The 18,145-nt window shown below is 42.1% G+C and overlaps 1 protein-coding gene and 1 long non-coding RNA gene across 19 annotated transcripts in view; both read right to left on the bottom strand.

Moving 5' to 3' along the window:
- LOC111262779 (uncharacterized) overlaps positions 1 to 18,145 on the bottom strand; it is a 72,079-nt gene that overhangs the window by 12,924 nt on the left and 41,010 nt on the right. For all 18 annotated transcript variants that reach the window (XM_022837306.2, XM_086969321.1, XM_022837311.2 and 15 more), the window contains one exon: positions 3,460 to 3,710. In XM_022837306.2, coding sequence (XP_022693041.1) covers positions 3,460 to 3,710 — 251 coding nt within the window. The remainder of the gene's footprint in view (positions 1 to 3,459; positions 3,711 to 18,145) is intronic.
- LOC111262782 (uncharacterized) lies at positions 15,153 to 17,254 on the bottom strand. Its single transcript, XR_002681856.1, has 2 exons — positions 16,998 to 17,254; positions 15,153 to 15,637 (listed from the first exon to the last, which is right to left on the bottom strand). It is a non-coding gene; the product is annotated as an uncharacterized LOC111262782 (long non-coding RNA).

The raw sequence follows: 18,145 nt of genomic DNA, 5'->3' as shown, positions 1-18,145 counted from the left end.
TCTGCGAGCCAGAAGCGGGTAGGGTTTACAAGAAAAGTCTTCCTTAGAACCAAAGGAAGTTCAGTTTATTACGCGACAGCGTTGGAGAAAGGTTTCCCGAAATAAAAAACGTTTCTCCTTCGAGAGCCGAAAACTCCGTACAGTCGTGGAGGTATCAGGCCGAAACGGGGAGACCATGGCTAGATGTCTACATTACAGAAAGGATTTACCTTATGCTAGCGAGCGCTTTTAGGTGCTTGCCTTTTCCATGCACTCTAACAATAGAAAAACCTGGCACGAGAATAAAGAGGCAGTCATAAAGCTACCAGCGGATCCAGCCAATCAGGAAGGCACCTAGTAAATTTGTCTCTACCATACAGGACCGTAATAGGGATCATTTATCAGCAGTTCGATCTAGACGGGTGGTTGTTCGCCCTGGACTGCGCAAAGGCAGACAAATACACCGATTTGACTAACCGACACCAATTTATGCCGATCGGCCTAGAAACACTGGGCCTACTCAGTGGGAGGAATGACAGGCAATAGCCCGTATCCTTGCCAAGGGCACAAAATAAATCATTCGAGACGTTTGAACGAAAGGACGCCTTCAATGGCCTCTACTATGGGTTGTACTGAGGGGTGTTTCGATAGATGGGGTAGCAAAATGAACTAGTGCTTCCGTTAAACCCTAACAGTGGGCTTAAAGCAATTAAGCCGCAATTGTAATCTAATTAGTATCAAGATAACTTGATAATAAAAACGAATCCTTCTATTTAAAGTATTGCGTTTTAATTCTATTGTATTATGTGGACGAAAGCGGAATAGTATGGGTAGAAGGTGTTTGTTTAAAGCTAGATAGACGGAGCTACGCTACGCTTTAACGTCAGCAAAATACCCTTTCCTCTATTTGCTAATAATAGCCTCACCTAAAGGTTATTGGTCGAGCTGCTCTGCCTTCAAGCGCAGGGAGTATTATACACAATTTGTGTTTTAAATAGACCACAGTAATAGATGTTACCTTAACCCCAAAGAATATCGTTCCCTCTCGCAGCACAGGCACGCTATGGAAGTCGCGTTTGCCAAGGGCGCCACGGTTTGAAAAATGTGAACTGTGTACAGCCTCCAAATAAACAGGTAGAAGCGAATACAGAAGGATCTGTATAGGTACTAAACTCTGTTTTCAGACCCAATACAAAATGTTCTACATCTCTAAGAAAGAGCAAAGTCTAATTTGGAAACAACGTTTTCAATTATTCCTTGAAAATCAACAGGATTACGGTTTCTTTAGCCGTATAGTGTACTTCGAAGCTAATTCTCTTAAATCCACATAAATAACAGTAAATTTAAGATAGTGCGAGATTGGACTATTTACTTTTTTCGTGTCCTTCGTGCCACTGGATCGGCTTTTATATTCTCGACAGTCAAATATTACATTTAGGATATCTCACTATAAACTCTTTCTCTTACCAACTTCATTTACAAACCCACGCTCGATGACACGCATATAATTCGGTTTTGGCCAGCATTAGCCTATGCAAGAAGGCGACTGGACTCTAATAAGACCAGAGCGTCTGGGTCTCATAACAAAACTGAACTCGGCGAACCAATAGCGTATCTTTATGGAAGAGTTTTTTTTTGTTTTTTTTTTAGTAAACACATCCAGTTTCAATTTCGAGTTAATTGATTGTATGGCGGTTCGAGAGCGTTGGACTCGCTCAACATGGAACATAAAGCCTGACTGGAGTAAGACAAAAGCCTGGTTTTTCTGAAGTAACCTTTTGTAGTTTTCACATTACTAGCTCAATATACTAGATCGGAGCAGGCCATAGGCAGTCTTCTTTATTGATTACAGTATCGTATCGCCTATCAGTCTCGTCCCTGTGTACGCCAATAGTGCGACCAAGGAAATGTTACACTATGGTAAGCCATATACTCATGATTTACAGTGAACAACCCGTTCTAAAACAACTTATCTTTTTAACGCCTTTTCTCTTTTTGATATTGTTGATAATGTTTACCAAAGATGAATCGTAATGGATTTACTGCTAAAGATAGCAACGTCTGACGGGTAACTAGCCATTTTCTTCACTTATCCCCCTGTGTAGGGGGTTCTACTATTTGCGGATCTATATAGAACGATAAATATTATATTATTTAATGGCAAATAACTGTTCCGTTTTAGATTATTAGACTTTTTAGGTTGAAATTCTCCATTATTATGGTACTAACTGAAATGTATTAGCATTTAGTAGTCTACAAAGTTTCTCTAATTGTAAAGAAATGCCTGTAAATTTTTTTTTCTTTTTTATTCCGAGAAGAAGCTTCTTTCTATCTATGTCACCTTTTTTAGTCAAAATGGACTCAGGCTTCAGCCGTCTTCTGCAATCAAGCTTCATTCTGTGGAGTTCCTGACTCCACTTTTGCTTGCTTCACTGGTATCTTTTCCCATCAAGTGCCTAAGTTCTGCTTCTACATGACTCAGCCTAAAAGCGAGTCGCGGACGCTATAGGAGGCACGCCTGCTGCTGTTCTGTTTCGAGCCTTATTCTAACCCTACTGCTGCTACTGATGTTCGCCTAGTTAAAGGTCGTCGTTGCTCATGTTGACTGTCCTCAGTTTGGTTCGACGATACCGCGAATAAGAGAGACAACGTTATAATTTTCTTTATGTGAAAGAGCTACGAGATTTCTGGCGGCTGACGGGACTTAAGGAAACAGATCGCGAGGATGGGGCATGAGTTGGGCCTCGAGCAAATAAGTCTTTTTCGGCGGAAACATTTCAGCGCCCTTAGCGCCCCATCGCCCACTGGAGACACCGCGACGGAAGAGAGGGTTTTATTAGAGTAGTGCTAGTAGGGCGTCCTTGAAACTTTTCTCTATCTCCAAATTGGGGAATCAGACGTTATAGATCGGGAATATTGTACGCAAAATGGTTACGAAGCATAGTCAGCTTGCTCAGGAACACATGCATGAGGAAGGAGGTACGCTGTGTAGAAGAGCTTGTACGTAGAACAGACCAGCTTGCTTTAGACGTTATTAAAAGCGGCCAGACAGAAGAAGCAAAAAAGCAGAAATAAAAAACTATGGTTTGTCTCAGTAAATTAACATATGCCTCGCTGTTCCAGCTCATGCGGTGTTTAACACTTTCCTATTTTTCCTTCGACTAAAAAAACTTGACCGTAAAAAATCCGGGTAATACGGATAATGGCGTCCGCATGGCTCATCTAAGCTGAGTTGCCTAGGAGTTATTTCAATAACTGCTACCTGGTAGCAGAAGCATCTACAGTGACAGCTTCTCAAATCATCCAATATGTCTTTCTTCAATCGATTGCCTTCGTCGTTTCTATAGGAACTAACCGGCACGAAGAGGCGTATGGTTCCATAATTTGCGAGAATGTGAAAACGCCTCGTCCTGTGCATGGAAACCCTTACACAGAGAGCATCACTAAGTAAGCGTCTAAAAGCGCCTTATTTGCACTTACCCTCACGGAGGTGACAATATCGTCCCTGGTCGAATTGGGTATCTGGAGCATGTGCTCGATGATCAACTCGTTTTCCTCGTCGGACGAAGCGCTGCCGTTGTCTGAGCTGACTGAATTTTGCGTTTCGAGAAGTGGAGACGGCGGCCGCGATCCTTGCGGGCCCCGCATCCAACGATGCAACAAGATCTGGTCTGTGGTATAGCGGCGCTCGGGCTCGATAACCAGCATATGTCGAATAAGCTCCTCGCAGTCTAATCCGATGAAGGAGCAAGCGGCGAACAAGGGAAAAGAGCAGCCGAACACCAAAGTTTCAGTTCGAAAGGCAACATCGAAACAGACACAAGGAGAATATATACAAAGCAGAAAGGCACAACATATTTAGTATGATAAGCCACATCTCATATAATCTTTAACAATGATATATAGTCGCAAATGTACGCTGTGCGAGAATAAATTCTTTTTGGTCCAGACAAGGAAAGACATCCTAATTATATTTAATCAGCCGGACCATTTCGATAGTGTATTTTATTATATAGCAATTATGTGTTGAGTTCAGATGCTTAGATTAGCTCAGACGCTCACAGATTATTCAGCTACCGCTTGAGGTGACGTCCTTTACATAGTTCAGGATATATTTTTCAAGAGGAACGCATATAGTCGAAGGAGTTAAATATGACCATTACTGCTGTGACATTTAAACCAACTTCGACCCAGACTTTTGCCCTATTTAAAGTAGACCTGAACTTTTTTGCTTACAAAATGTTCTAATACAGCCCCTATAGCCCAGGTTAAAGGCACGGGCATTTCTCGTCTGAATCAGCACAATTTTGGCGGGTGCTCTGAACTCTAGCTAATATGCAGGTAGTAATCACCGTTCTCCACCACAGAAGACTAATTAGGAACGGCGATCCAGGAACTCTGCGGCACAAAAGACCCATAACACAGCAGTGGAGTAGCCTGCTTGCGAAGAAAAATCTACAGTTTGAGCAATAGACATAAGCTAAAGCTAAAATTCTTCGTCACGGGAATCAATATTATATTTCGACGAAAATAGGTCACGTAGGTAGCCCTTAAGGTTTCGGTGAAAAATCCAAATGTTTATATAAAATTTTTCTCTAAGTATATGGTTACTGCCGTCAAAAAATCGAATTTAGGTGCAGTCTGTGATCGTACTCGTATTCCAGTTATTCTGCTTATGAATCATTCGCTCATTGCTTTAAAATCCGCAGACCACAATGTGATACGGTTAAGAGTGTTTCTTTAAGCCATACAGTAGCACACACACAAGTTCACAATTGTTTGCCAACAATATTTGTCAAAAAGAAACACAAATAGATACCCATTTGAAACGGTAAACTTGTATACATATCTCCGTGGGTGTGTGTTATGGAATACGTTAGATAAAAAGTATTAAAAACGGAGTGTTTCACATTCAGAGCTGATGTTATTTTTGTTCGGCGTTTTTATACGTATTTAATACCGTACAGTGTGTATATATCGAAATGAAAGGGACAACACAGCCAGTATAAAGGAAAAAACTATGGAAAAGCTTTGTCGATTTGAAAAGCTATCGGAAAAAAACATTCAATGACTCGCCAGCGTGTGCATTTTTCCTTGTGTTTTTTTTCAAAGCAGTTTTCAGAAGGGTTCCCGGGTGGTGTAAAGGGTAAAGGTAAAATCAAGTAGCTAGACGCTGGCAGGGAGCCGTTACCCGAGACGATTAAATCACTGACTCATATAATCCATTGAGATAATACAATTCTAACTATACGCAAAGTCGATCATGTTAGCACCAAACGAATATTCCGATTTAGCATTTTTACTTTTCATTCATTTTACAACTGAAAGTTAGAGACTAAAGGAAGTTCTCACCAGACGTGTGGTCTCTAACGCGTTATGTTACGGCGAACACGGTTATCTTACTACAAAAAAGAATTTCTATTTCTTTTGAAAAAAGACATATTTCGTAACGGTGATGCCAGCAGAATTATCCGACACTGAATCTGCGACAGACCGTACGACTAATTTAGTAGGCGTAAGCGAACGTTAGCTCGAGTTCTGTTGATGTAACCCCGTCAGACGTTCTCGGAGTTCTCCGCCGACACCGCCGCAACGTGTACGCCGAAATCGGCCACTTCATTCCCACGACTTCTACGACGTAATGTGTATTTTCAAAGGAAACACTACCCACAAACACTCACGTATTTCATTTCTTTATTACGTCACATTTTGTCTAGTTCTGGCTGTTGTAACAGCTAAAAGGCACAGGCAAAAATGATACAGCCCCGTAATTAGTACTTGTGTAAACGAGTTCACAACGTTTTACGTTGGGATTAGTGGACCTAACATGGATTAACGGTGAAGCCCTGTGTCTACTCTTAATTTGCATGCCCAAATGAGCTGACATCGCCGGTGTAATAACAAGGTATTGCTTGATTTATAACCTGATTACCCCTTCGTCTCTTCATTTCCTTCACTGTTCCCTATTTGACCGCACATATTTTTGTCATATCGATTGACAGTTGTATGTAGTTTCTGATTAAAGTATTAGTTATCGTTCCGCTTGTTCGTGTTCTAGCTATCAGCATTAAATATAATTCATGTTAGTTGGGCAGCCATGATCGTTAATTTGGGTCGGAGCAAGATCACTAGGAAGTCCTAAGGAACAAAAATGCTATCAGTTCTTTTGCCCGGCTGCGAGCAACATACCTTTCAAAAGTCCGCTTTACACTGTCTGGCTGGGCAGTCAAGTTTCTATCTAGTTTGACGGTAACGTTTAATTAGATCGTCATATAAGATGTCTGAGTGGGGCTCGTGTAACGATCCGAATAGCGAAGCGACCTAGTCAATCACCACGGCAGACGATTTATCAGCAACATATACTTCGCATGGTTAAAGGACTCCACAAGCACATGCACCTATCGTAAAAACGCCACTTCCCCCTATTTGGGCCAATGTAAAGTGCAGAAACCGACTGGACATTATGATGACGAAGGAAAAGTATACTCGAATAGATAACCAGACAACGCAATGCAACGAATGCGTATCAGCTATTGCCGCTGCCGTCGCTACCTTACATCTCTAGGAACCTAAGCCATGTGGAAACTTGAGGTCGGCGTTACATTCCAACGTAACAACCTACGAACAGGATTAACGACCGGCTGAAGTAAGGTGGATTTTGAGGATATAGAAATGCGCAGATGAGGGTATATATTAACGCCAGAGAAACGAAATGGTGCGCTTGATGCGTTAACGTGGCCAATATTTAGCGCAGATCGTTTTTGCCGTTAATATTCAGTAAATTTCCGGCCGGTGGGCTCCAAGAGCTTAATAACTCGCCAATGGCCCGACGCAGCTGTTGCTCTGCACACGTCATAAGCTACGCATGTGAGAAGAATGAGTAAAAGAGATCTTATATAGAGGCAATGTCTAAGCTAAATGCTACGTCTGGAATAGCTGACAAGTCGCTGGTACGAGTCTGCCGCCATATTTAAGGGCGGCGAAAAACACGTGCCTTAACAGAAAATAACTAAGCGTTGAACGTTGTACCATAGCCGATTCCACACAAATTTAGATCGGTAGGCAGTGCTGAATGGATCTTAGAACTTAAGTGTCGTTTTAAAAAATGTGAAAATATAACACCGTCATTATTGCAATGGTTGATATACATGAATCAGTTTCCTGCATACCCATCTCGTACGTATTGCTTGGCAGTTGTGTTTAACACCAGGTAATCGGGCTTTCATTGGTGTGTAAAAAATGACTGATTTAGAGGATCATATTTGGTCGCTTGGGTACTGGACCGTGTTCGATTGTATTCATGAGAGTCCTTGCTGGTATAATAACATTTTTATAACGAAATCCAACAGCCAAACGTTGGACAAGCCCGTCGGCCTTCAGCGTCCGTCCGCCCTACACAGATACAACCGATCAGCAAAATAGGCCAAAATATTTTTGAAGAAAATGCTTCGAGGGTACAAAACTTAAAGGGCAGATTATGCCACCGCTACACCTAGAATATGTTACAATGGAACCAAATACAGTACAACTGCTTTCTTCGGGAATAATAATAATTTCCGATCGTTCTACCAGCCCGTTGCTATTATGGGTTGATATGTGATCAATTCCGATCTAAATATAATAATCCATCATTGAATCTCTTCCCTAAATATCGCTAGATTTACTTGTTAATATTCATACGTACACGTTAAGAATCATGCCACGCTGTGCTATAAAGATCTTTTTTTTCTCAATGTTCCATGTCATGTTATAATTTTTAAAATATAGAAATATTGACCCAGAACCCAGGCGCCATATATATATATGGCTATATAGCTTTATGCTCTTTTAACATCGGGTTACTTTCGGCTACACTTGACACACATCGCACTGATCAGGTCTCTTCGCTGTTTTAACTTGAGCGTTTTTTTCCAAGTAATCAGTATGCTCTGACCGGTAGCAATGTTTTATGGAAGCGATTGCATTGAGAAAGTGTGCAGATGCATTACCCAGGAAAATCCTGCGAGCATATTTGGGAAAGCGGTAGTTGAAGACCCTCTAGATGCCTGAATTGGCGGAGTGATTTTTTCTCCAATTGGGTTTAATTTGGGTTAGGGAGGCTTAAATAAATGGCGAAGGGGAATATGTAATAATAAGTATGCTCAATAATTTGCCTATAAATATAAAATAAGTGTTAAAAAAAAATAGCTGATTTATGGTTTAATAAACCTACTTGTTCAAGTTGAATGAAGCAGGTGGACGGAGAATCGTCGTGAACACGGGGTCTGGCGGGCAAATCGGATCTGACACATGTAGCTGACAGCTCTTGTAAATTCTGGACCCCCTTTAGCATTTCTAAGATACCACCCGTTTCTATCGGGTAGAAAAGGTACGTGAAAATTTTGGATTTGTATTTACCAACACCATTTCACATTGATATTTGCTATTATCTATTGTGGAAAAATAACTAATCTTACTAATCTACTTAGTACTGTCAAATACTACTGAAAGGAAAGTCATATAGGAGAAGCTGTATGTATTTCTTGAAGGTAAAAAAAAAAAGCCTAGCTCAGCCCGTTTCTCTAGACTTCGACAAACGTGAATAAATTACTGAAAACGATACTGGTCGTATAATTAGTTTGAATTAATAATGTTTGTACGATTACTTAAGCGGACTTCGATAATTACGCACTCGGAAGGCAATAATCTGCGCCAGCATAGACGACGATCGGGTTGGTTCGACCTATGAAAGACCGGTCGACGAGTATGAACGTAGTAGCTTGATACAGCCCAACAGGCTTCACTAATTTCAATGGAGCACAACTCAATTGCTCTATTGAGATTTTGTCCAATAGTTCCTTCGTTTTCCTGATTATTTTTGATGTTCGGCTACCTAAACTGATACCCATAATGACACGGGGTTCAGATCAGCTGATAATACAGGATGCGTGTGGCAAACGTTTCTGTGATGTAACAACGCATAAATTAGGTCTAATTGCTGCCGGTCCTAGGAGCAGGCTCCTGCTAATAGTAAAACCTTCCGAAAGCAGAATATTTTTCATTCCCCAAACGAAAGAGGAAAGCATATACGGCTTCTGCAGAACCGTTTAGCTAACGTAGTCTCTGAGGCCTAAAAGTTCTTAACGTAAAATCTGATCAATTAAAAACGGCTGATCAACATTCATTTTAGTACCAAGACATCCCATCTCGATGGTGTTGAATTTGTCCTTGAAGATAGAATTCACACACATATTACAGATACAGTCAAAAAAAAAGCACCGGCAGGTTTTAGAGGATATGTCTTCTATTTCTATTCAGTGGCTTATTAAAATCCATTATAGAATAAAGAATTATAGCCCGGCCGTACCAACGTTGTACTATCTGGTATGTTTTATAACACTTAATAATGATGACAACAACAACCGCTTTATTTACGAATCATTGATCATACGATACATTAGAAGCAATAGCAACAGGAATGGCAGTATCTCCGATCTCTGTTATCGTATATAGGGTGCACCTACAATAGTTGTACAAATTGCACCCTCAAGTTAAAGTTTAAACGCTATTCCGAGCTACGCTTTCTTAAAACCAAAATATCCTAATCTATAACACTGCAGAGTCCTTATCCCTAATTCCAGTTAGATGCATTCCAAAAGAGCAGTTTCGTTCTAACTTCAATTTATTTAACAACAGATATCACAAGAAAACGTGCTGTTATTAGAATGTTGAGCACTAGCGGGCTGGTTTTGAATAGGTACGATTAAAAAAATTAGATAAACTGCCAAACGTGTCAGGTCATTGCACACACGGATAAAGAATCATGGTCAAATATGACGCATGCCTCTGCTTGTTCCTAGCGAGCTATTATATATTTAGAACTTAATTTTCATTTGCTTGTTCGTGTTGTCGTCATTTTTGAAACGGTTTGTTTCGTCCGGTTCCTCAACATTTCATTACCTTGTCCCGTTCTTTCTCGATGTGACAGCGGCTGCCGCTTACAACTTACTTTGGAAATCATGCTCCACGACGAAGTCTTTATCCTGAACAATTTAGAAGTTGATACTCACCTTTCCACCCGGTCATATCGGTCTCATCATCAACGAACTACAGGTCCTGCCATGTTCGAAACAGTATCTGTAGACGCTTTATAGTTGAATGTGTTCGTCCGCCTCAACCATGCGAGGCGAGAAAAAGGAACGTGAACGCAGACCCGATCATTCTCGCCGATAATAGCTCTCAGGCAGCCAACGCTTTCAAGCGTCTGCCACCGTTTCCACTAGGCGCCTCTAGAGGAGCGTTACCGTACTTCTGCGGTTTCCATCAACAACGGGACAAGTATCCCCAGGTGAAGCAGTAGACCCACATCGATGAGAAAGAGCTTGGCTCCCTTTCCGTGCTAATTGCTTCATCCATACTTTTGACGTTTTGTCTCACTTTGCCTCTACCGCCAACCCTCGGTACTCCAGCAACAGCCATCTTACCATTTCCTTTCTTTCAGAGTTACTTTCTTACGGAAAGAAATGAAGGAGAGTAATTCTAGTAATTCACTTTCGTTGCATCGGCTTTCCCTGGTCTCGCTTTTCGAGTTGAGGCTCTAAGAGGGCTTGCTATGGCCGTGCTCTTCAAGCTTGCGCAGGTTTTCCTGATACTTCCAGCAGCGCTACAAACACTGCCATGAATTTACTACGTTCGAATTCCACTGGGAATATCCCCATTAAACCTTTAAAAGTAACTCAAAGATATATATAGCCGCCGGGGGATGCATTTAGAAATCGGTTTAGATGAGCGCCGAATGTATTTTCGCTCATCCTATATATTCGGTTCCAACGTACTCTGGACTCACAGATTTCCGTTCGTTTATGTTCAGAATCTTCGTTAGAACGGCAAAAATGTCCAGCCGACTCTTATTAATAGTTTCGCGGGGCGGTCGAAGAAAAATGGGTGTCTGGCGAGCTCACGAAAAGGTTTTTCGTTAAGAATTTCAAGCTGTAGACAGTGTGGGATAATATTATATAGAATCGCTTGGGTTGGCCGCTCAGAAGTCTGTTGCATGTGGGAATCCAATTGGAAAATAATTATATCATAGGATAAAGGTCATTTTAGAAAGTCAGATGAAAATCGGTCTACAGTAAAAAAAAAAAAAAAAAAAAAAACCGGTGAATTCTGTAAAACTTGAAGTTACTACAATAATATCGTAGAACATGATTTTACCAAGGGAATAATATAGCTCAGCACTATTCTATACTACGATTCAAATTGGCCCGCGGGAGTTCATAAAACGCATAGAATACTCAGAAATTACTTTCCAATGACGTAAAAGGTCGCCAACAGCCTCCAGTATTGTTGCCTGCCTGCTTGCTTCACCTGTTTTCGACGGCAAACGCACGAATTAATGGAGGTAATTGTGGCAAAGTTTTTGGCCGCATTCGATTTCTTATCCAACGAACATAGATTCGTTCAGATGTGGCCACTCCAAGTAAACAGGCATTAGTAGATTACAGCGCGCCTGTCTTCGTCTGGATATGCGCGACTGATCCTTACGAGTTTCCATCAATCAGCAAAAATTTCTAAAAAAAAGCAGAGACACGTCTGCCGGAAACAGCGATGGTCTTAAGGTCACATCGACGTTTTATAGAAACGGCGATATCTTTAATCGTTTGCGACTGTTTGCTGATTTCTAAACAATAGACCCGTATGATATTTGACAAATACTAGTATCCACGTTTAGCGTGCTGGCCGAGAAACGTGCCACTGTGGCTATTCACTTAGTGTAAATTGTCTTTACGCACGCGAGTTGCCACACTTGACGACAGCTTTGCTATCGTTCGTAAGCCTCATTCTGTCATACGGTTAAGTCTGTTTTTGTCACTATTCATACCAATTCGGTGTTTATAACCCTATCATATGCGTCTATGTATTCGATACGGCAGCCAGTCCTTAATTGACTGATGATCTGGTAGCGGCCTGCGCGCCCGATAACAGATGGAAAGAGGCGGCTCAAAGCCAGATCACCGACCCGTTCACGCTATAATAGCAACTGAGATTGTATCAGCAACTATTATGCAATGTATGAACAAGTCAGAGATTCCCCATTCAAGCCGTTGTATTCGAGCTGCGTTTCCAGCTGTTACTCAGTAAGGCCCCATTTCAACTTCTTCTCGGCCTGTCCAATCTCCTGTGTCGTAAGGCAGCAGTAGTGCAGCTTTAGCTGCTGCTACCAGCAAAAGGCCTCCGTTCGTCTTTCTCACAACAACAATACAATGGCATGAAGGTCGTTCATACGCCAGACTGGTTTAAACATCTAATGAACGCCGCGTTACTCGAATGCTGATATTAACTGTTGAGAGGCATTGGCAGATTCTCATTAATGAATGAAAGCTTGCTAGATCCACTCTAGCTGTTACTAGTCTAATTAATGAAGTAAAAGTTGTGAGAAAATCACATCTTTCATTCACCGCTTGCAGCTCACCCCTCCATCCTGACTCCTTTACCCTCCAGTACCATTTTTGAGCCACGTCCTTTCGCTTCCCTCAACGCCTGTTTCTTCCACCACAACTGCACGAGTGCTCTTGCACTGGCGTAATGGTAAACGTTCTGACTACCACGCCCGAAGCAGAGACAGACAAAATACGCATATATTCACCTTACGTCTGTTTGCTAGCGTAATCTCGTCGTCGTTCGTTTCCGGCTTTTGCCATGCGCGCACTTTTCCTACCCCTACATACTATGCCTACGGGTATTGCAACAGAAGTTTCTGTTTGTAAGCTATGCACATCGGCACAGGCACTATGATACAGTACGACTCGCTAAGTAACAGACAAATGTAGCGCAAAGTACAGGCTGTGCCTTCAAAATTAAGCTTTGGACTCCGAACTAAATTTTCGTAATAAATCGCAAAAATTTGCGGCTAAGTACTTGCGACTCTAACGAAAAGAACTAAAGATCCGGGGAAACATGGATCCACAATGGAATTGAGGTAGATAACACGCTGTTTCTACAAGCTGGTAAAGGCGGTAATAGTAATGGATAAGATTCACCTATTCTTCTGAACTAAGAAAGCTCTTAGGTTAGGATTTGCATTTATATTCACTTAGGAGATATGCACAAACATATTTTAGACGATTTTTATAAATTCTTGTTGAGCATGTACACACCATACATGTGTAAGGCATTTCGATGTCCTACACATGTATGGTGTGGATAGTTAACAGTTGAACTGGGCTTATCTGCCCGTCGAAACAAACCACTTATCAAATCGTCATCTGCATGCGGAAAGAGCGATTGAATTGTTTTATTTTCCTTTAGCCTAAAGCCTTTTACTCTGTTGTGATAGGCCCTATTTGAAATCCTTATCAAGTGTCATCTATCTGTCACAATTCCGCTCATACAATTCGTTGTCGGAGCGCATAGACGCGGACACAACAATCTATGGAAACGGTCTATGTTATGACCTGCAGTCTGTGCTACCGGAAAGGTTCTCCGTGTAGGCCCGTTGCCAATAGGCAAAACGAAGCCTAAATTCATATGCTTCATTATTCATTCATCAAACGTCATCGTGAACCAATACAGAAACGATTTGGCAAGAGAAAACTTTATTCTGCAGAAGCTCAATAAACTTTGGGAAAGAATTCTTGTTCAGCTATTCAAGAACAGACTCATTCTTGTAACGCGAATGTTTTTCTACTGCTGTAATATATTTTGTGACTCTGTTTGGTACATGCCTCCTGACGCTAAGCCATGTAATAGACATACAAATGCTTTGAACAACGGCAACGGTATTTTTTAACCAAGGTGATTACATTATGTCATAGTATGTCTAGAACTCTTTGTCTAACAGACTGCGTACTGTTTCAATTCAGACTGTTTTTCTCTTACCCCCGACATTGTAAATAATTCACTCTCGCAAAAAGGACAGGACGACAGCGACAGCATGGGGTAGCTGCTTGATACCCTTTATCAACCAAACTCTATACATCGTCCATTCAGATAGATGAATTGAGTTTTTTATGTTTTTTGCCAGCGACTATTGACGGCTTCCGTGACAGGCTACACCTACTAGCTTCGTTAAAAACAAGGGCGTGTGCCCTTTATCTCACGCCTGCCCTTCAGTTGACTCGTATCACATAGAAATTTCCTTAACGCACACAGATTGCGTAGTATGTAACGTTAATTAAATTATATATATAATGATACCCGCTTGATTGGCATGCATAACACCGACATTTAGAGCGGGGTAACGCATTGAAATTCATATGCACCGATTTCTTCGAGACACAATATTCTCTTTATATATAACCTAAATCTGTAATAATCTTCTGCTTCTGGAATAACAGATTAGGCAAAGTCCATAACCGTGAGGAAAGACGAAGGAAAAAGAGCTATCTAGCCATTTCTGAATCTTACATTGTATCATTTTCCTTTTTGTGTAACAGCCTGTATTCTGGATCTCATGGTATTTCTATGGCGAATCCGTGCGCCACTATTTAACCCGGCAACAAATCGCTTCCGTATGCGCCATTGAATAGCTTATATATAACCCCAGTTTGGTCCACTCCGCTGCTGATCACATGTCTCACTTTTCAACACGAGGGACAAGTCGTGCTCTTGGCTACAGCAGATCTCTGAGATCGCTAAGGTACGGGATCCGACGACACTATTTCATAGATGAGTAGGCAAGCAAACCATTTGACCCTATTCCGAATCCGTTTGGATCGTAGCCTTTCGAGTACAACCACGGACACGCGCTTATATACCATATTATGGTGTTCCTGCTTGGACTTTTCGATTATGTTAGAACAACTGGGCTTTTATGGCCGCAGTCTCGTTTAGTTTTTAGCCTAACTAGGTCCCGATCGGTATCTCCCCAAATGAGTTATCCGGACGTTCCGAACATAATATCGATTGGATGAGGTGGGGTAACAACGTTTGTGTAGGCGTACAGTAGCGCCCCCTATGTAGTTCCGATATTTCGAGAGAGAGACAGATAGAGAGCGGGAACGTGTCTGTGTGATAGAGGAGGAGGGCACCGAGCACTGAGAGGCGCACTCGCGTGGCTATTGTCTCCGTGCTTTCCCTGGACGGGTTAAGCTGGTAATAAATGTGACTTTTAAAAAATGTACTCATATGTGTATATATTGATACTACATGGAGAAAGAGCACATATATATATGGCTTGACAGAAAACCCTACTGTAAAAAGAACACATGTGCGAAAGATCGTTTTTATTCTCCTAAAACATTGAATACTTCCCATATTCCCGAATGCGTTACGAAGAGACGCTTGCAGCTGAGAACACTGCACGACGTTACGTTTTTCTTCACACTGGCGCACGAGAGCACTGCATTCCGCTCGACGAACATGGACGCCCTAGCATATGTTCATGATTCTGCCGTCTTCGTCTCGTCTTCCCATAGGAGCACATTTTCCCGAAAAGCAATAAGCTGTCGGACGAAAATCGTCCACGACAGCAACATATCATAGAGCGTAAATATACGAGAAATGGGCGAAACGGAGGTGAAGGAAAACCTAGGAAATTGAAATGAGATCTGGAGTACTCGGTGAGTGATGAGCTAACTCCTCCAGCGAATAAAGTCCGTCTCAGGCAGTCGCCATTCAACTAACGGGACGAACCGGCCGTCCTGACCGATCGCTAGTCATTAATCACACCCCTCGCGCCCTACCAAAGAAAAAAATGGGAGAACAATGGGACGCAGGCAATGAATATGTGCATCACATGACACAGAAGAGTAATTATCGACAAATTAACGTAAAAGAACGGAATGCTACAGCTGTCAACCGGCAGTGGCGATTCCGGCCAAATCAATGATCATGTACTACGTAAGGGTTTATTTAGTAAGTGTAATGGTAATGGATAAGATGAGGTTCTGTGCAATTGCTCGGGCACTTCTGGGGGGTTCCTGTTGACGATCTTTGATTGTTGATGCTAGTAGCGTTAATAAGTGGGATTGTTTTTTTTTTTTTTTGCGTTTGCATAGCTGATACCTATTCGTAGAATACAATCAGTAGCAATTTCCGCCATGTGAATGAAGATTCATCAATGGAAATTCATCGCCGCTGGCTGGCAATCAAAGCAAAGCTTGCCAGTATACGTTTGACGGGTCACCACCGCCGCCTCCAGATTTATGTTACTAATTATATTAAGCAATTTAATTCAATCTAATATCACCCCCTAATGTATATTATATTATGATATACGCATATCTCAAGGTAATTAGACAGACTGCTGTCAGTGCTATTGTCGTTCATGGTTTACTATTCGTTGTTCAGTGTTAACCCCCGAGTCATGCAAAACCCGTTATTGTAAGGAGAAGAACATTATCGGATACAATCACGGAAGATGGCATTTCAACAGATTCGAGCAGCCGAGTACGGTTGTGAACTAGAGTATTTCCGCTTAAGGTAGGCGCTACTTCGTACTTCATAGCTTATCATGACACACGTTGACTTGGTAGTAGCGCCTTCCCGTTAATGCGCGCATATATATATATATATATATATATAGATACTATCCATGCAGATTCACAGACTTGCTTCACTTACAAACCGACTCAGCACCTCACTACAAACAAAAAAACAGCACAGATCTCGTGGTCTAGCGATTCATACCTGCAGCTATCGCAACTAGAGCAATTGTTACAATTCCAATCACCGGTATCTTCAAACAAAAGAACCATAGTTGAAAATATGCGATGCAGCTGTTTCATATCGAGACTCGTTGGTTGCTGAACGTAAAGGCAACGATAATAAGTCAGCCCTACATCACGCATAAATAAAGTGTACAGCTCTCAAAAGTGTGAACATGCTATAACGAGATGCAGATAAGACTAGATGTTATATTCTAATTTGCAGGCGTTCCTGTACAAAGCATGCGGTCCTAGGGGGCCAAACTACAAGGGGCCAACATGTTAGATACACATCTACCACAGCGAGAGTCCCACACAAAGCAGCAAACTATTGCCGAGCTCGCGACCCGAAAGCACAGGGTATAAAAACATCGTTTCCAGCAGCGTACTTACAGCCCAACGTACTCACTGGGTCACTATCTTTGGACAGTATCGATGACAATGCGCACGGCCATACCATGGACAAGCGTGTTTTGCCAGCGGATCAAGACTCGCACGTGTCATTAACATCACCGAGCGCCCAACGGCCAATCACTTCATTATGAATGACGCCCAGTCAATGGCAGCGCAACTAACGCGCGATCCAACATCTTCCTATACAGCTATCCAGGCAGCAAGTCTCCCCATGAGTGCGATCGCAAAAACCGCGAGCTTACCTTCTACACTTATCCGACAAAACATTTTCCCCGTTGTTGGCCGTGACTGGGACGCTCATGAATCATCATTGACGGACGACAGCGCTATGTTAAACTAGAAAATGTTCTTTTACGACAACTTAATAACTGGTGCTATTGATAACGGTGACGCAAGCCTTTGAGAGTTACTCTCGACTTACAGCAGGCATGCACACACGAACTGAGAGAACCGAGAACTAAAAAATCTGCGTGGACGCGGAGAGAAATGCACTCACAGGTGCCTGTCGCGAGACAGTGGCGGGGTGTAAATGTAAAAGTAATAAAATGGCCTATTCCAGTTGCTCCAATCATTGTATACTGCTCGGCCGATTGGAGTTATACAGGCGGCGCAATTATTATCATACAACTAGTGTTATTATTGCGACTTTCGTTGTTGACGGAACGAATACATAGGACCTGGATCTACTCGTCTGGGGCAGACATCTATCTCGAACTAAAACTGCCTCTGCGACGATCTACTATATGGTCCTGTTGTCGTAATAGCACTTGCCGCGTTGGCGTACTGACGCTACGTCGCTGACAAACTGCTACAAAACACCAGCGCACTGCAGCCTGCCGGCGTAATATCCCTTCATATTGCTTTCACCAAAGATGGCGAGTCTAGCTCCCGTTCATAAACGTGTGCGCAAGGTACGCACGTAATATTATATATTTGAACCATGTCTGCGACGTCTGGCGACGTTATTGACACTAGCATAGCAGGAATATTACGGGTGCACATGCAGCGTGTTCTAAGTCATCCGTTCGTTTGCTATCGTAATGGTATATAGCCAGATTCGCATCAAGCAAATCAATGACTGGTGGAATGATGCGCGCCAGCTGTGAGATAGACGTCCGTGCCTGTCT

The sequence above is a fragment of the Varroa jacobsoni genome, unplaced genomic scaffold, assembly GCF_002532875.2.
Source record: "Varroa jacobsoni isolate VJ856 unplaced genomic scaffold, vjacob_1.0 scaffold_700, whole genome shotgun sequence".
Lineage (NCBI taxonomy): Eukaryota > Metazoa > Arthropoda > Arachnida > Mesostigmata > Varroidae > Varroa > Varroa jacobsoni.
The sequence above is the reverse complement of the archived record's forward strand: the minus strand, read 5'-3'. Positions and strand labels throughout refer to the sequence as shown.